General features: G+C 59.7%; 1 protein-coding gene across 2 annotated transcripts; it reads right to left on the bottom strand.

The window, feature by feature from the left end:
* Positions 1-8,575: 8,575 nt before the first annotated feature.
* Positions 8,576-15,983, bottom strand: RNF215 (ring finger protein 215). 2 transcript variants are annotated; one of them, XM_036756379.1, is made up of 9 exons: positions 15,633-15,983; positions 13,732-13,860; positions 13,466-13,537; positions 13,267-13,352; positions 12,814-12,973; positions 10,608-10,724; positions 10,390-10,527; positions 9,343-9,445; positions 8,576-9,094 (listed from the first exon to the last, which is right to left on the bottom strand). In XM_036756379.1, the coding sequence occupies exons 1-9, from the start codon at positions 15,885-15,887 to the stop codon at positions 9,072-9,074; spliced, it is 1,083 nt and encodes a 360-aa protein (XP_036612274.1). In that variant the 5' UTR covers positions 15,888-15,983; the 3' UTR covers positions 8,576-9,071. The 2 variants fall into 2 exon arrangements, with proteins under 2 accessions (XP_036612274.1, XP_036612282.1); XM_036756387.1 differs by having other exon boundaries at positions 10,390-10,500.
* Positions 15,984-16,443: the final 460 nt, after the last annotated feature.

The following is a 16,443-nucleotide window of genomic DNA, read 5'->3' as shown; positions in this document are numbered from 1 at the left end:
AGGGAAGGAGAGGTGGCAAAGACCCTCCCAAGGCCATCCTTACCAATAGAGCTGTGTGTGTGTGGAGAGGTGGTTGTATGTAGTCTGTCCTGAATGACGTGAGTCTGTCTACATCCTCAGAATTCTAAGAAGCACAATCAGACCTTATAGCCATCATGAGGGAGGGGCTTAGAGGTGCAGAGACCAGGGCCGATGGGAAGCTTTGCTGCTGAGGTGAACTTGGTACCGACACACCGGAGGGGACACTGCTATTGCAGATGCATGTGATGGGAGGGGAGGGAGTGCTGTGTGTGGGGAGCAGAGAGAAGGCCAGTCTGGTGTTGGCTCACCACAGAGGGTGGCAGGAGAATTCGGTTGGGACCTGCTGTGAAGGGCTGTAAAGATCCATAGGGAGCCGCTGGAGTTCACTGAGCAGTGGGTAAAGTGGCTAGAGCTGGCCTTCAGGAGAATCACTAGAGCGGCTGTGTGGAGGATGGCCTGGGGCGAGGAGCAGCCTACCTGGGTGAGGAGAGGAGGGGAGACACACAGGACAGCTTGGGGAGGCAGACACAGATTGGACGGCTTTAGGGAGTGAGGAGGCCCAAGGTTAATGCCCAGGTTTGAGCCTGGCAGGCTTCAAGAAGGGCAGCAGCCCCAGCAGAAACAGGGAGAATGTGGCCATCGCAGGAGGATTGGGGGAGAGAATGAGTGTTGTTTGGGGCATGTGGAGTTGGAGCTGTCCAAGAAACAGCCCAAGTCAGACCTGGAGCCAAGGAGAGAGGTTAGAGCTGGGTGGATCCATCTGGGAATCCTCAGCACAGAGATGAGGACCGAGCCCCTGGGAGCAGATGAAGGATCAAGGGAATGGCAGAGGGAAAGGTGGTAGAGGAGCCCATATGGCCCCCAGTGGGGGGGAGATGGGGCATGAGCCTTCCTCACTGGAGAGAGAAAGGAAGGCAGCTATATAGAATGGAGCCCTTCAGGGATCTCAGGGAGCAGGCCCCTAAGGAGCAAGCTTCCAGAGAGCAGGCCTCTGGGGACCTTGGGGAGCAGGCCTCTGGGGACCTTGGGGAGCAAGCTTCTGGGGAGCTTGGTGAACAGGCCAGAGACCTTTCTGAGGCCCCATATGGAGGAATGAGCTTTTCTCGGGGCAGAAGCTGCTGCCTGCTCTTCCTTCCCGAAGTGGCTGCAGCTCCTGGTGCCTGTTGGGGGATGGCCAGGGAGAAGGGATGTTTAGGAGAGGAAAGGGCCAGAGAGTTGTCTGAGGTCAGTTACCCCCAAAACCAGCCCCTGATTGTGCCTCGATTAGTGTATTTGTGTCCCCAGGCTCATGGGGTCATAAGTCATCTGGTCCAACCCATTCATTTGATGTGATCTCCCCACCCCCAATCCCCCATGGTAAACTGGACCTAACAATATTGGGGGGGGGTTATCTCCCAGAGGCAAAGAAACAGCAGATGCTGGAGGACATGAGCAACATGGTGAAAAAAAGTGAAGCCCAGCAGCTGGAGGCCCGGGTACAGCTGCTGGCCGGGCGCCTGGAGAACACCAGTCAGCAGTTCTGCTCGGCCAGCACAGAGCTGGACAAGGAGAAGGCCAAAGTAGATAGCATGATCCGGCGCCAGGAGGTGAGGCCAGCTGCCGGGCCCACAGTCTGCTCCGTCTCCTTCAGCCCCACCCAGAAGGCACCAGCTCAGGGCCTCCTCTGTGCCTGGTGTCATGCTAGGAACTGGACAGATAGCTGCCGCCCCCAGGGAGCTGGCATTCTGTGGGCATGGTGTCAGGGGAAGTTGCCTGGAAAAGTGAGAAAGTGAAGGGCCTCTGAGAGCCCTGGGGGCCTCTGAGAGGATTCTGGCTGCCCAGAGTCTGAGGCTGCTAACGTGGGAGCTCCATGTCTGCAGGATGGACGTGACTTCCTCCCTGTGGCCCTCAGGTGGCCCATTGGGAAGCCATGCCAGAGGGAGCAAGTGGGCGATCAAGTGGGTACTTCCCAGGGTCTTTCTCCCTCCTTCCTTTTTCTCACCTATCTCCTTGTGGGATTATGGAACCCCAGGGGTTGAGAGAAGTCCAAGACTTATCCAGACCAGGCTCCTCCTGTCCTGCAGCTTTGGCCGCACTTGGGAAGGAAGGGGTCCCGGGGCAGTTTTAGAGCTGGGGCTGCTGGAGGGAGGGAGGGGTGAATGGAGGGGCCTGGGGCCCGGGGAAAGGCCTGCTGGCTCCTGGGCCAAAGGATCCAGCCTGAGAGTTCTCGGCTCCTGGTCCAAGATGGGGTCAGTGATGGGGCTGGACTGAGCTGGCAGAGACATTGGGGACGATGAAGAGACTTGAGGGATGAGGCCAGGGGTTTAGGGACCTGGCTAAAGGGGGCTGCTCTGACTGATTCAGAGCCTAGCAAGGCACAGTCTGGTGAATGGGCCTGACCAGCCTGCCTCAGCCAGGCCTCGGCCCATCTCCTCTGGGCCTGAGGGGACTCTGCAGGCTGAAAAATGGCTGCTGCCCAAGCTGTCCATCCTTGGGGCTAGGCCTGGGCTTCACCCACAAATTCTCTTTTCCATCTGGGCCCTGCTCCTAAGTGTCCTCCTCCCCCTGGGCTTCAAAATGAGCTGAGGAAGCTGGACCTGCCTTGGCCGAGGCAGAGAGCATGCCAGTTGGGAATCTGCCCTCTGTTCTCCTCAGTCCCTGCAGGCCAAGCAGAGGGCCCTGCTTCAGCAATTAGACAGCCTGGACCAAGAGCGGGAGGAGCTCCGGACCAGCTTGGAGGAGGCTGAGGTACAGCAAGCTAACCTTGAGGGCCAGCTGCAGGCTCTCCGTGGAGACAAGGAGCATGTGGAGGTCCAGCTCAAGGCCCAGCAGGTGGGCAGGGCCAGGGTCCAGAGGGGGCCCGAGAGCCATGGAGGAACCCGGGTGCCATGATGCTGGCTGCATTTCAGCAGTGAGGGTTGAAGGCAGGGAGGCCCCTGGAGTCACCCTAGGCAAGGGACTTCCCACCTCTGGGCCTCAGTTTACCCTTCTTCAGAAATGGGGCCAGTTCCAGGGCAGCTCACCTAAAAGGCTGTTGTGAGGACAGCCCTTTGTGGACTTTCAAGCACCTAGACATGAGTGACTGCTCCTTCCCAGGGGCCCCAGGGTGGGGCAGGGCAAGGATGGAGGAACAGGTCAGGGATGAGAGCTGAAACCCAAGGCTTCCTCCCCTTGGTGGGCCACGGGCGGACTGCTGGGTCAGCCTTATCTTGGTCAGGCTGAGAGAGCAGGACCCCAGATAGCTCTGGGGCAGAAGAATGAAGAGTGAACCCCGAGGCCCAGAGGTCCTTGTTCTAAGGGAGATCAGCCGTCCCTGGGATTTCACTGGCCCAGGGAGCCCAAGGGAGAAGCCTCCTGTGCCAAGGCCTATCAGCGCCTGGGCAGCTCCTTGAAGCCCCTGGTCCACCCCCACTCTTTGCAGGCCCCTTAAAGCTCCTGCCTTCCCTTTCGGGGAGCCCCATATTCTCCTGTCTGTCCCCAGTTGTGGGCCTGGTCTCTTATTAGTCTGGAAGCTCCTTGAGGGCAGGGACTGTCTCCTGCCTTTCTTTGGAGCCCCAATGCTAGGCCCTTAATAAACACTAGTTGATTTAGTGGTTAGAGAGTTACCTATCACCCAGAGGTTCAGTGCCCTCCCCAGCCAGGATGCATCAGAGACAGGTGCTGTGGCCCACTCTCCCTCCATGGCTGTTACTGTGACACCTGCTTCTCTGGCTTTTCAAGGCTGGCCCAGCCTGGTCTTTCTCAGGACACCCTGAGGGAGGTGGGGCGGGTCAGGTCTCATTCTGCCCAGAGTCCAGGGCAGTGGGAGCAAGCCCCTGCCACCCCTTGGGCTGCTAGCTCTGCCTGCCTCAGGGCAGGGTCTCCAGCACCTGTACCTGCTGAGGAGCTGCCTGGGGCCTCTGGCCCAGATGGTGCACGCCCAGCAGCGCCTCACTGTTCCCCTGGTCCCCCGGCCCCAGGAGCTGCTGCAGAGCCTCCAGCAGGAGAAGCAGGGCCTGGAACGGACCACAGAGGAGCTGCAGGTGACCATCTGCAAGTTGGACAAGTCGATCCAGGAGCTGAAGGAGCGGGAGCGGCTGCTGGTGGCCTTCCCTGACCTCCATGTTCCCAGCGAGGCTCAGTTTGAGAGTAAGAGCAGAGGGTTGGGCGGTGGGGGTGGGGCAGGCAGGCTGGAGGGACTCTCAAGGCTGCAGATGGCCTGGGAGCTCATGAACGGCAGACACTTCTGCAGGTGCTGTGGTGCCAAGGGCCCCAGTGATGCAGGAGACCCCAAGGATGATGGAGAGAGAGGAGTTGGGAGCTGGGGCAGGCTGACCCCAGGAAGCCAGTGAGGGAGCCAGGGCTGCAGATGGCCAGCAGACCCATCCTAGGAGGCTGAGCACCCTGGGGTTTCCGCAGGTGCTGGGGGGGCCAAGGGCCCCAGCAGTGCAGACAACCCGAGAATGATGGATAGAGAGGACTGGGGGCCCAGGGTCACTTGTGAGGGTCTTTGGGCTTCTCAGCTCTGATGCCCCCTGTGCAGGAAGCTTCTTGACCCGCCTCCCTTCTAGGGCCTCCCTTCTCTCTGTGGATCATATCTAACTGATCCCATAATGAGCTGGTTTATACATAGAGTTTTCTGCCAGCACCTGGAGAGCAGGCCTGGGTTTGTTTGGCCTCTCTGCATCCCCAGCACTTAGCTATCTGGCACACAGTAGATGCTTAATAAGTGCTTGTTGGCCCGACTTGGTAAGGGACATCACCAAGGACATTAGGAGTGGGCAGTGGGCCACCCCTAATCAGAGGGGATGGAGAATGGCCAGCCCGTGGGCCCCCCTGGAGCCACCAAGGAGGAAGGAGCCTGGGGGTAGCTGGGGGTCAGCTCTTATGGCAGGCAGTGAGATCTCCAGCATGCGGGGCCCCCGACAGGGGAAGAGTCCAGAGATGGGAAGGGCTTGTCCAAAGGCTCAGGGGTAGGAGTTATGATCAGAGGTAGGTTTGAAGCCAGGTCACCAGACTCTAGATGCTACCACACTGCCCGCTATGAGCCATGCCATGCCACTAAAGCCTCGGGAGGAAGCCCTGGGTCCCCCTCCCCCAGTCTCCAACCCTCCCCATACAAGCAGGGAAGACTCTGGACATGCAGCAGGGAGAGCTCAGGCCAGGCCTCTCTCCTGCCCCCTGGGGACCCTGGAGATGGCCTCCCTCTGCAGCCTCAGCCTTCTCATCCATAAAACAGGGACAGAAGCTCAGCTCCCAGTCAGAGGGAACCTTGGGCCTTACACCCCCTGACAAGTGCTCATCATTCAGTCTCTGCTTGAGACCTCTGGGGATAGGGAGCTCACTACCTCCCCAATAGCATCGAGTTCTACCTTTTGGGGTCAGAATTACGGCTGAGCCCCCTCCCTCAGGAGGCCTCCCTGTGCCACAGGCTGCCCGAGATCAAATCCTGCCTTGGACTCTCATAACGGATGTGTGTGTGTGCGAGGAAGGGCATGTGGGGGTGTATGTGTGCAAGTGTGAGTGTGTGTGTATGTACAAGTGGCTGCAGGTGTGTCACAGTGAGGGTGAGTGCACGTGTGAAGCTCTGCTGTAACCCTGACCCCAAAGGGCAAAATGAGGTGCTGGTGGGTGTGTGTGGGTGAGTGTGAGCATGTGGGTGTGGCTCCTCAGAGCCGGCACCAGGGACCATATGTGCCCATCCCCACAGGCTCTGGGGACGTGGCCGAGGACATGGAGAGGCAGGTGCAGGCCAATGACATCCGCATTCACATCCTGGAGGAGGAGAACAGCCGGCTGCGGTCCACACTGGCCAAGCTGAAGGAGGTGGCGCAGCAAGGTGGCCTCAAGGTGAGGGGCCCCCACAGCTCCTGGGGGCTGGAGCCGAAGGCCCAGGGCAAGGCTTCCAGAGGGAGGAGGGAATGGGCGAGAAGGTGGGGCCTGTCCAAGGCTGGAGAGGTAGAGGGAGGCCAGAGAACGTTTGAACCCAGCTCTGCTGACTGCCAATCCCATTCTTCAGCAGGTGGCCCTTACGGGCAGGCTTCTAGCATTGGGGCCCTGGAGGCCAGACTGCCCACCCTGCCACCTAGTACACTAGTGCTGCTGGTTCTTGAGGTCTGCACTGTTGAGGGCCATGGAGGCCTGGCCAATGACAGTCTTATCATGAGCAGAGAGAACCAGAGACCTCAAGGGCTGGCCACAGCACCTTCACCCAGGCCTGGGGTCCGGTGACTCCTTGGCCACGTAGGGCCTGTGTGACTTTAGTGCCCTGGACAGACAACAGACTGGGGAGGAAACTTCCATGAGGACAAGCTGTTATTCCCCACAGCTGTCTGTGGGAAATGAAAAAGAATGAATTAGGAGAGGATGGGTCTAGACTAGGAGTTCAGGGGCTGCTGAACTGGGCCAAGCCCCTTCACTCTACAGTCGGGGAAACTGAGGCCCACAGAGCCACCCGGGCAGTGTTAGAGGCAGAATTTGAACTCTGGTCCTCTGCTCTGACCTTCTCTGCTCCAAGGCCCCTCCCAGCCCTGACATACCCTGTTCTTAGGCCCCTCCCACCTCTGACATCCCCTATTCTAAAGCCCTCCCAGCTCTGTCATTCTCTGTTCTAAGGCCCCTCTCAGCCCTGACATCCCCTGTTCTGAGGCCCCCCCAGCCCTGACCCTCTGTGCTTCTTTCCAGCTTGTCCCAGAGGCCCAGCTCTGGTCTTCACCTTCTAAAGGGACCCAAAAACCAGGAACCTTCAGCCATTCCCGAAGACCTTCTCCAGGGTGAGTCTGAATGACAAGACATAGGTGGGGAGGTGGGGCTGGCAAGACAGCTGGGCGGGCAGCAGGGCTGGACCTCAGCCCTTGATCACCATGCCCTGTGTCCCTCCTCTAGTCACCACAGTACACCTGCCACCTGCCGGGACCATCCCCCTAGCAACCGCCCCAGCAGTGAAAGCAGTGTCTCTGGCCGGGCCTCCCGGCCTCAGCCTGGCCGCCCCAAGGCTCCTCCTGCCCAAAGGTCCCCCCGCTCGCCTTTAATCATCACCGGCTCCTCAAAGGCCTCTGGTGGCACCAGCATCACCTACATGGAACTGCGAGGGAAGGGCAGCGGGAAACGTAGCTTGGTGGGCTCCGCACACCAGCTCAGGTAGCAGGAGGCAGCCGTGGGGACAGGGAGGTGGTCTGGTCAGCTGAGCCCACGAATCAATAAAGCCACCAGCCTCTGCCTTCCCACCAAAACGTTAGCTGCTGCAGCCTTGGGGCAGTGGGCCCTGGTGGGGAGGGCGGCTGCCTGGCAGAGTGGGGGTGGCAGGTGGGCTAGGCAAAGGGTGGGGCCTCAGGGACCTCCCTAGGCCCTGGGCACCAAGTCCTGGCAGCAGCAGGGAGATAGTGAGCCTGGCACCTTAACTGGATCAGGCCTCTGGGGTGAGGAGGAGCTGGGCCTAGACTTCTCCCATGGAGCTGGAGAAGGGAGGTGCTTGACATGGAGCAGAAGTTCAGAGACTGGGGCAGGGGACACAGATGACCCGTTAGCCCCTGGTCCTTAGGGCTCTACCTTTACTCCTCTCCCACCTCCCCAGGAAGTGCTTTTTCCGGGGGTCAGAGCTGAGGCCTCTAAGCTTGCCTAGCCCCACTTTATGGAGAAGCAAACTGGGGCACAAAGTGGGGGGTCATATGGAAAAGCTGGGCCTGGAAGCCAGAGGTCCTGGCTCTCAGGACTGCCCTCAGCATACCAGAGGTCAACCCTGCCCCTGGCCTGTGGTTACCCTGGAGCCCACATGGACCCACAGCTCCCTCAGGCTGACTCCAGCCCCTCCCAGGTCCCCCCATGTGGACCCAAAGCTCCCTCAGGCTGACTCCGGCCCCCCAAATCCCCCCAACATGGACCCATAGCTCTCTCAGGCTGACTCCGGCCCCCCAGTTCCCCCTTACATGGACCCAAAGCTCCCTCAGGCTGACTCCGGTCCCCCAGGCCCCCCCCACATGGATCCACCCACAGCCCTCTCTCCTCCCTCAGGCTGACTCTGGCCCCCCAAGTCCCCCCCATGTGGGCTCACAGCTCCCTCAGGCTGATTTTGGCCCCCCAAGTGCCCCCCACATGGACCCATAGCTCCCTCAGGCTGACTCCAGCCCCCCCAGGTCCCCCCATGTGGACCCAAAGCTCCCTCAGGCTGACTCTAGCCCCTCAGGTCCCCCTCACGTGGACCCACAGCTCCCTTAGGCTGTTTCTGGCCCCCCTAGCTCCCCCCCCATGTGGACCCATAGCTCCCTCAGGCTGACTCCAGCTCCCCATGTGCCCCCTACATGGACCCACAGCTCCCTCAAGCTGACTCTGGCTCCCCAGGTTCCCCCTACATGGACCCATAGCCTTCCCTCCTCCCTCAGGCTGACTCTAGCCCCCCAGGTTGAAGAGAGGGGAGTGTGAACCAGCATGTTCAAGGAAGGAACAATCTGGCTTTAAAGTTGTATGTGGTACTTTCCAGCTGCTCGGCTATGTGGCCAGCTGCATCAGGAGGAAACTGGCTGGCCAGGGAGGGAGGCCAACTTGGGGTAAGCAGGCTCACGTGCACCCAGGATGGAAATGCGGGACAGTGGCTGCTAGTATCTCTGATTTAATGTTATACACTGTACACAGATGTGCCCAGCAGGCCAGGCCCTCCCCTCCAGCGCCTTCAGGCATTATTAACCCTAATAAATTAGTATGAAATTAAGCCCCGAGGAGGAACACAGGACTGCTCCCTGGCAGTCACTGATGGCCTAGTCTCTGCCTGGGTGGCCTCCCCCACCAGGCTGACCTAGCCTCAGTGGAGCCCAGGCAGGCCGGACCTTGCTCCCCCACGTGAGGCCCCCACATAGCCCAACTGCTGTCACCATGGGCTCAGCCCAGAGGCCTCCCTCCCATGGGGAGGGGAGATGCAGCATGGGCATTCTGCTCCTGGGTGGTGACAGGAGGCGAGGCGGGGGGCCGGTTCGCCTTCCCAGCAGAGGGGATCCGCATTCTGGATGAGTGAGGCACGGTGTTCTTGAGACTGCCATATGGGCACCTCTAAGATGGATTTTTCCACCCCCTCGGTCCCCCAGGGCTGGGCTGGGCTGGGGCTAGCTCTCAGCCCAAGAGCTCCCTGCAAAGACAAGGGGAGAGTGGGCATCAGGAGGCCTCCCCCCAGCTCAGGAACCAAGGTGGAGTCCCCCTCCCAGCTGGCCTGCCTGATCCCCTCCTCTGGCTACCTGTGGAGGGGTCAGGGTTCCTCTTTTCCCCAAAGTGGCCCACGTGCCCTGTGAGGCGGGTTCACCGGGGACTGACCAGGGGGCCAGGGATAAGCCCAGAGGTGGCCGTGCCCCAAAGAGGGACCCTGGGGACGTCGGTTACCAAGGATGTTGTGTTTGCAGAGGGGGCAGGTCTGTTGGAGGAGCAGCCAGGGGTCTATGCATTCCTGGTGAAATTCATGGAGACAGGGCAGGACTCTCAGACACTGGACGAGAGGGGAGAAGGCAGAGAGGAAGGATGAAGCAAACCCCTCACACCCCTCTGAGACAGAGGCAGAAGCAAGCTCCCTGAGGCCTGGGCCCTGCTCCGCTGCCCCAGCCCTCTCAGAGAGGCCCAGCGCCAAACCTCCAGGTGGGCCACGTCCAAGGCCCCTTCTGGCCCTCACGTTCTGAGACTATGATGGTAACAGCGGCATTTATGTAGCCCTACTATGTGCCAGGCACTGCCTAGCGTCTTACAGATCCTGTGAGGTGAGAGCTGTTAGAGGGGAAGTTATTTGTCCAGGGTCACACAGCTGGATTTGAACTTAGGTCTCCCTGACTCCAGGCCCAGGGCTTTGTGCCACCCTGAGCTGCACTCCCTCTAGTGTCTGCATAGGGCGTGTCACAGTTTAAAAAGTGCTTGTACATCCCAAAAGGCTGTGAGGTTGGTGTCTCCAGGGCCACCACCCCCTTTTACAGAAGAGGAAACTGAGGCCTTGATAGAGAAATGACCTGCCCAGGGTCTCATGATTGTGTGCGCTGGAGGCGGGATGGGAACCCACGTGCCTGACTGACTGTCTGCTGTGTCAGGCGGGGGTGTGTGTGTGCACATGTGTGCATGCACGCACATGTATATGAGAGGGTGTGTGCATGTGTGTGCATGCATGAGTATGAGTGTGTGCATGCGCGTGTGTATATGTGAGTGTGAGTATGAGTGTGAGGGTGTCTATGTGTATGTGTGCGTGTATCTGTGTATGAGCGAGTATGTGTGTGTGTGTGTGCATGTGAATGAGCGTGTGTGCGAGTGCGTATATGTGTGTGTATGTGCATGTGTACAGATGTAGGCCAGTAAAGCTTTCAGATGCACTAAGACTTTGGGGACACCCTCTGTCTCTGGGCCATGGCCCCCAGGCCTCATCCTCACACCCTCCAGCTCAAGGGCCCTCACCTGATTTCGGTGAAACCGGTCCAGGCAGATGGCACAGGTCTGGATGTCGGGCACGTTTGCCCGGTGCTGGCGGCCTGGGTGGTAGCGACGGGTTTTCAGGGCCGAGAGTGTCTGCAAGATGTGCTGTTTGAGGTCCAGCTGGGGAGAGAAGGTGCCCAGTACAGTGGGGAGGGCTGTGGGACGGGGGAGAGCAGGGGAGGGAGGGAGGGGGCTCTCACCTGGGGGTCGGGCTCCACTGGGCCCTGCCGGGCCTGCCGCCGGGCCTGGATGATGAGGCCCATGCACAGGAGTGAGGCCACCAGCAGGATGGTATTCCATAGCTTCTGCAGGTACTTCTGGGGGAGGAGTGCTGGGGTCAGGAGGCTCAACCCTGCACCCACGAGCCTACCTGAGACGAGGGTCCTGAGCCCCTGAGCGTCAGAACTGGAGCTTAGAATGGGCTGTCAGAACTGGGAGGGGCCTCAAAGCAGGGAATGTCAGAGCTGGGAGGGGCCTCAGAACAGAGGAGGTCAGAGAGAGGAGGGGCCTTAGAACAGGGGCTGTCAGAGCTGGAGGGGCCTGAGAAAGCATCTTCCTCTGCCTCTGTTGGGCTGTTTTTCTTTCCTACTTGCCTTTCATTTTTACTCTCGCCCTCCATTTTGTCATCACAATCCTTTCTAGCTGCCCACCCACAGCTCCACCCCCAGTGGATGTCCCCCATTCCTGTAACAAAGAAATAAGTTACATGAAACCAACCCTACACACAAACCTGGTGACCCCTCCCCCCATCCCCAATCAAACTAATGCCCTCATGTCAGAGGAGCCTGAAGCCAGCCCTAGCAGAGGTGATGCCCAAAGTCACTGGGCACAGCCAAGCCCAGAGCGCCTGCCTCCCAGCTGTGGCCCTCAGCTGACCGGACACCCCAGAAGGAAAGATCTCAGCAAAATGTCTTGCTGCCTGGCTGACATTCTCCACACACAGGGAGTCTCCACTATGGTTTCCACCCTAGTTCTGCTTCTCAGCCCTTTTCCTGGAGTACTGCTGTGCTAGAAACCTAATGAGTCTTTTCCCCAGGCCATGCAACATGTGCTACCAGAGAGACTGCCCTGATTCCCACATCAGCCCCCTGGCTCCGAAGTCTCCCGGGCTCCCTGGGACCCATTCCTGCAGCAAACATTTGTCAATGACTAGTCTCTTGGGCTGACCATCCACAGTTGTCTTCCTCATCTCTCCCTCCCCCAGTCTGGCTCCAATCTACCTTTCCGGGCTTTCCCTCCCTCTGGCCCCTCTCCTGTTCACTCCACTCTTGGGGAACCAGGCTTGCCATCCCCTGAAGGGAGCCAGCTTGTTCAACATGCCACCCCCGATGGCCCAGCTGGATTAATCAGAGCAGGCCACATTTCTAAAGGGCTTTAAGGCTGACAAAGCACATTTTAAAAAATTCTCACAACAGTCTTTGTGATGGAGGTGGCCCAAGAGGCAGGTGATATAATTATCTTCATTTCAGAGATGGGGAAACTGAGGCTGAGGGGTTCAGCTATCTTGTCCAGGGTCACACAGCTAGCCTGCCACACCACGTCCTGTCCCCCTTTGCTCTTTACCTGGTAACACTTGGTTTTACAGTTATATGTGGCTGTGGCAGCCTATACCCCCTTCCTCCCTTAGAGTGTAAGCTTCTGGAGGGCAGGGAGTCTTCCTTCCTTCCCTCCCTCCTTTCCTTCCTTCCTTCCTCTCCCTTCCTTCCCCCTTCCTTCCTGCCTTCCTTCTTCATTCCTTCCTTCCTTCCTTCCCTCCTTTCCTTCCTTCCCCCTTCCTTCCTTCTTCATTCTTTCCTTCCTTCCCTCCCTCCTTTCCTTCCTTCCCTCCCTCCCTTCCTCTCTCTTCCTTCCCCCTTCCTTCCTGCCTTCCTTCTTCATTCTTTCCTTCCTTCCTTCCCTCCCTCCCTTTCTCTTCCTTCCTTCCTACCTTCCTTCCTTCTCTCCCTCCTTTCCTTCCTTCCTTCCCTCCCTTCCTCTCTCTTCCTTCCTTCCCCCTTCTTTCCTGCCTTCCTTCCTTCCTTCCCTCTTCCTTCCTTCTTCATTCTTTCCTTCCTTCCCTCCCTCCTTTCCTTCCTTCCCCCTTCCCTCCTTCATTCTTTCATTCCTTCCTTTCTTCCTTCCTCCCTCCCTACTTCCTTCCTTCCCTCTTCCCTCCCATCCATCCCTCCATCCCTCCATCCGTCCATCCATTTCTGTGTCCTCCAGGGCATACAGACACAGGTGGTATCAAGTTTCTATGAGACACAGCCCCTCCCCTCAGGGAACTTCCAGTCTAGAAGGGGAGCTAAGACACAAGCCATGGTCACTGGAGTAGATGACTTGGCAGTGAGTGCCCAGAAGTGGGGGAGCCAGCGTGCTTTCCCCCTGGAGGATGGAGGCCCCCTCCGGGCCCTGTCCCACACATACCTGGACCCTGGAGCCACTTTCTCCAGGGCAGATCACGCCCTGCCACTCCCCATAGAGGCCGCCCCGAGACAGGCCACAGGTGGACCACAAGGTCAGCGTCAGGCCCACATTCTCCAGCAGCGTGGCTTGAGAGGTGATCTTGGCCGTGGCCTGCAGGCCCCTGCCGAGGAAAAGCCACAAACGAGACTGATGTTCAAACCCTGTCTCAGGGCCCTGGCAGGGTTACCTAGTAGTAGCAGAGCCAGGCCTGCCCCAGAGGGTTATTTCCACCACACTTTTCGTCATGAGACAGCACCCATTCCCTTTGTTCACTGAACAACCTTTCCTCTCCCTGTGCCCATGTTACAGATAAGGAGACTAAGGTCTTAAGTAAGAGAAAGGCCCAAAGCAAGGCCAGCATGTTGGGATGGTAGACTCATGTGTCCTGGCTCCGGGTTCCAGGTCCCCACTCACCCTAACAAAGCGCTCAGGAGTTTAGTGACATTGTCAGACATCTGGACCACGATGATCGGCTTGGAAAGGACTTGGGACACATCCAGCTTCTCGGTGAGCAGGAACAGAGAGGTCAGTGTGTGGGCTGGGGCTCTCCCCGGGCAGCCTCCCAACCTCACCCATGCCCTGGCCCAGCCCGGCCTACTCTGAGCCTGCCTACCTCTCGGACAGAATTCTGATTCAGGGCCAGGATGAGCAAGGCGGAGGCTCCCAGGACCAAAGCTCGCTTCATCTGTGGGGGTAGGACACAGGCAGAGAAGTGGGCACAGTGGGACCCCTGGGGCTGGAAGCACTGGGGATCCCCCCTCTCACCCCACTAGGCCTTCTGAACAGGAAGCCCCCTTAGGCCCCTAGGCCCTCCTCATCTCAGAAGTCCTCCCTTCCCAGTCCATTGGCCCACCCTCCTAGCCTAGCCTTTGACATCACCTTGTTGACCACAGAAGAGGTGAAGGACTCCTCAGGGCCCGTTCCCTGGGCCTCCACCTGCTCCTCACCCACTGGGACCACTCCAATCCAGTCATCACCGGCCTGAAGCTGGGGCTCCTCATCCCCCACCTAGGGCCAAGGAGGACTGTGATGGGGAGAGGCAGGGGCAGGGCTGGGGCTGAGTCAAGTGGGCTTGGGTCAGCCTGGGGAGGGGCTGATGCACTGTGTGAGGGTCAGAGATTTCTGTCTGGAGTCCTGATGGGTGGGGGTGGGGGGTGCTACTTTCAAAATCATGGGCTCCTATATTTAGCCCTGGAAGGGCTGTCAAGGCCATCATTCCTCTGGCTCAGCCTCACACAGCTGGGAGGGAACAGAGAGGATTCTAACTCAGGTCTGCAGGCTCCAGCATTCACATTTTCCCCACTATAGGAGAGGCCTTTGGGGCCCAAATGTGGGATGTCTGGGGTTGGAGGACAGGGAAGATTTTGGGACTTTGAGCAGGCTGAGAGTCTGGGCTTTGTTTAAGGTCTAAGTATCCATGGGTAGAGGTCTGAAAGTCAGGTTTGGGGGCTGGGGCGGGGGCCAGGGTCTTTAGTGTCTGAGTCTGATGGGGCCCAATCCAAGGCCAATCCCAAGGTTTAGAGCAGGGGCACCAGGGTGTAGGTTGGCAGCTGTTTGGGGCCAGGGGGGCCAGGGCAGGGGTACCTGGGTGTAGGTTGGCAGCAGTTTGGGGCCAGGGTCAGGGGCCAGGGCAGGGGTACCTGGGTGTAGGTTGGCAGCTGTTTGGGGTTAGGGGCAGGGGACAGTGAAATGAACACTAGATTGTAGTCAGCCTGGGTTCAAAGCCTGCTCCTGCCACCTGGGGTCTCCATTTTTTGATCTATAAGAGGGGGTGGGTGCACTGGACGGCATGCTAAGGTCCCTTCCAGCTCTGGAGCTAGCATCCTGTGAGGCCCAGGGAATATAGATCCAGTGTCCAGTGAGGGTCTGGTGGAGGGGTGCTGGGGCTTAGGGTAACTGCTTGAGTCTGGGATATGGCTCTAGGTTAAAGGGGGCCTGGGGTCATCAGTCCCAGACTGAGTCTACCGGTGGGTCCCAGGTAGGGGTTTGGTAGTGTCCCAAGCTGCCCTTAGCGTAGCCCCCAGTACACTGGGAGGATGTTTGGGTGGGTGGGGGGGAAATCTCCCTGGCCTAGGCTCAGGTGGGGGCTCCTGGCCAAGGCTTGGAGGGATTGAATGGTTTAGACAGGTCTGGGACCCCTGGGGCTTAGGATAGAGCATCCCAAGCCAGCCCTGGGGTAGGTCCTAGCGGAGTGGGGTAGGAGGATGGGTTGGGGGGTCATGGCCCCCTGGGCTGGACTCACTGTGGTAGATGTTGGTTGGGGCTCAGATCTAATCCAAGCTGGGGAGATTTGGTCTAGGGAATTCCTAGAATGTGGATGAGGCTGGGGAGCTCAAAGGAGTGATGGATGGCTCAGGTACCTATTAGGAGTGGGGTGAGGGTCATGGCCTTTGACCTTCACTGAGACAGGGGTCCTGGGACTCAGGGTGGGAGTTCCTGGCAGGGCACAGCAGGTGCCTGGAGAAGTATGGGCTTCTGGGCTTGGGGTTAAGGAGAGGGCCTTGGGGTCCCTGGACTCCTGGCTCAGGCACTGCCTGACTGGGCCTTGGGGCAGGGGATGGTCTGCCCCTCTCCACCCACTTTGGGTAGAGGGTCCCAAGAAGGGATCAGGATGGGGCCCGTTAGGGGTTCCCTGGGCTGGGAGGGGAGGAAGGGGCCCAGTCACGGGGAGGTCCGGCACCATCGCTCCCTCCCTGCCAGCCCCCTAGGCTTCGGGTCCCTGGGCGGCGGGGGGGAGGGGTGCCAGGGGGGTTGGGGCACGGGGTGCCCAGCTCGCTCACCAGCACCAGGCGGCCCTGTAGTCCGGCTCCGGCTCCGGCTCCGGCTCCCGGAGGCGGCGCGATGCGCGGGGGCCCGCCCAGCACGGCGCCCTGCAGAGTGTAGCTGGCCTGCGGCCGCCGCAGCCGCACGTCCACTCGCGCCCCGCACCCGGGGCTGCCCAGGCCCAGGCCCAGGCCGAGGGGCAGCAGCGCGGCCAGCAGCAGCAGCGGCGGCGGCGGAGGCGGCCCGGGCCGCAGGAGCGCGGGGCCGGCCATGGGAGCACGGAACGCGGCGGGGCAGAGCCCACGGGGCTCAGCGCGCGAGGGGGGCACTCGGCCGGGTTCTGGACGCTGAGCTGTGGACCCGCCCGGCCGGACAGCAACACAAACACCGGCCCGGCGCCGGCCCCGGCCCAGGCCCAGGGACGCCCTCTGCAGGCTGCAGACTACCGGGGGCGGGCCAGGGGGCGGGGGCCGGTCCGGGAGGAGGGGCCGGAGGAGGGCCAGGGGCGGGGAGACCCAGAGATGCTGAGAGCCAGCAAGAGATGGGAACAGAGACAAGAGGGAGAGAGAGGGGAGGGAAAGGGAGGAATGGGGGGGGGGGGGAGAGAGAAGGAGAGGGAGAGAGGAAGAAGGAAAGAGAGACAGAGACAGAGAGAGAAGGAGAGACAGAGAGAGATGTGAGGGAGAGAGACAGAGACAGACAGAGATGGAGAAGGGGGGAGAGAGAGAGCTGGAGAGACAGAGAACTAGACAGAGAGATAGGCAGGAAAGGCTTCCAAGAACAACTGGCCGCTAAATCCTACTTTGAGAAATGGGTAGGAGCAAGTGG

Source organism: Trichosurus vulpecula, chromosome 1, assembly GCF_011100635.1.
Source record: "Trichosurus vulpecula isolate mTriVul1 chromosome 1, mTriVul1.pri, whole genome shotgun sequence".
Taxonomy (NCBI): domain Eukaryota; kingdom Metazoa; phylum Chordata; class Mammalia; order Diprotodontia; family Phalangeridae; genus Trichosurus; species Trichosurus vulpecula.
This window is presented reverse-complemented; position numbering and strand designations above follow the sequence as displayed.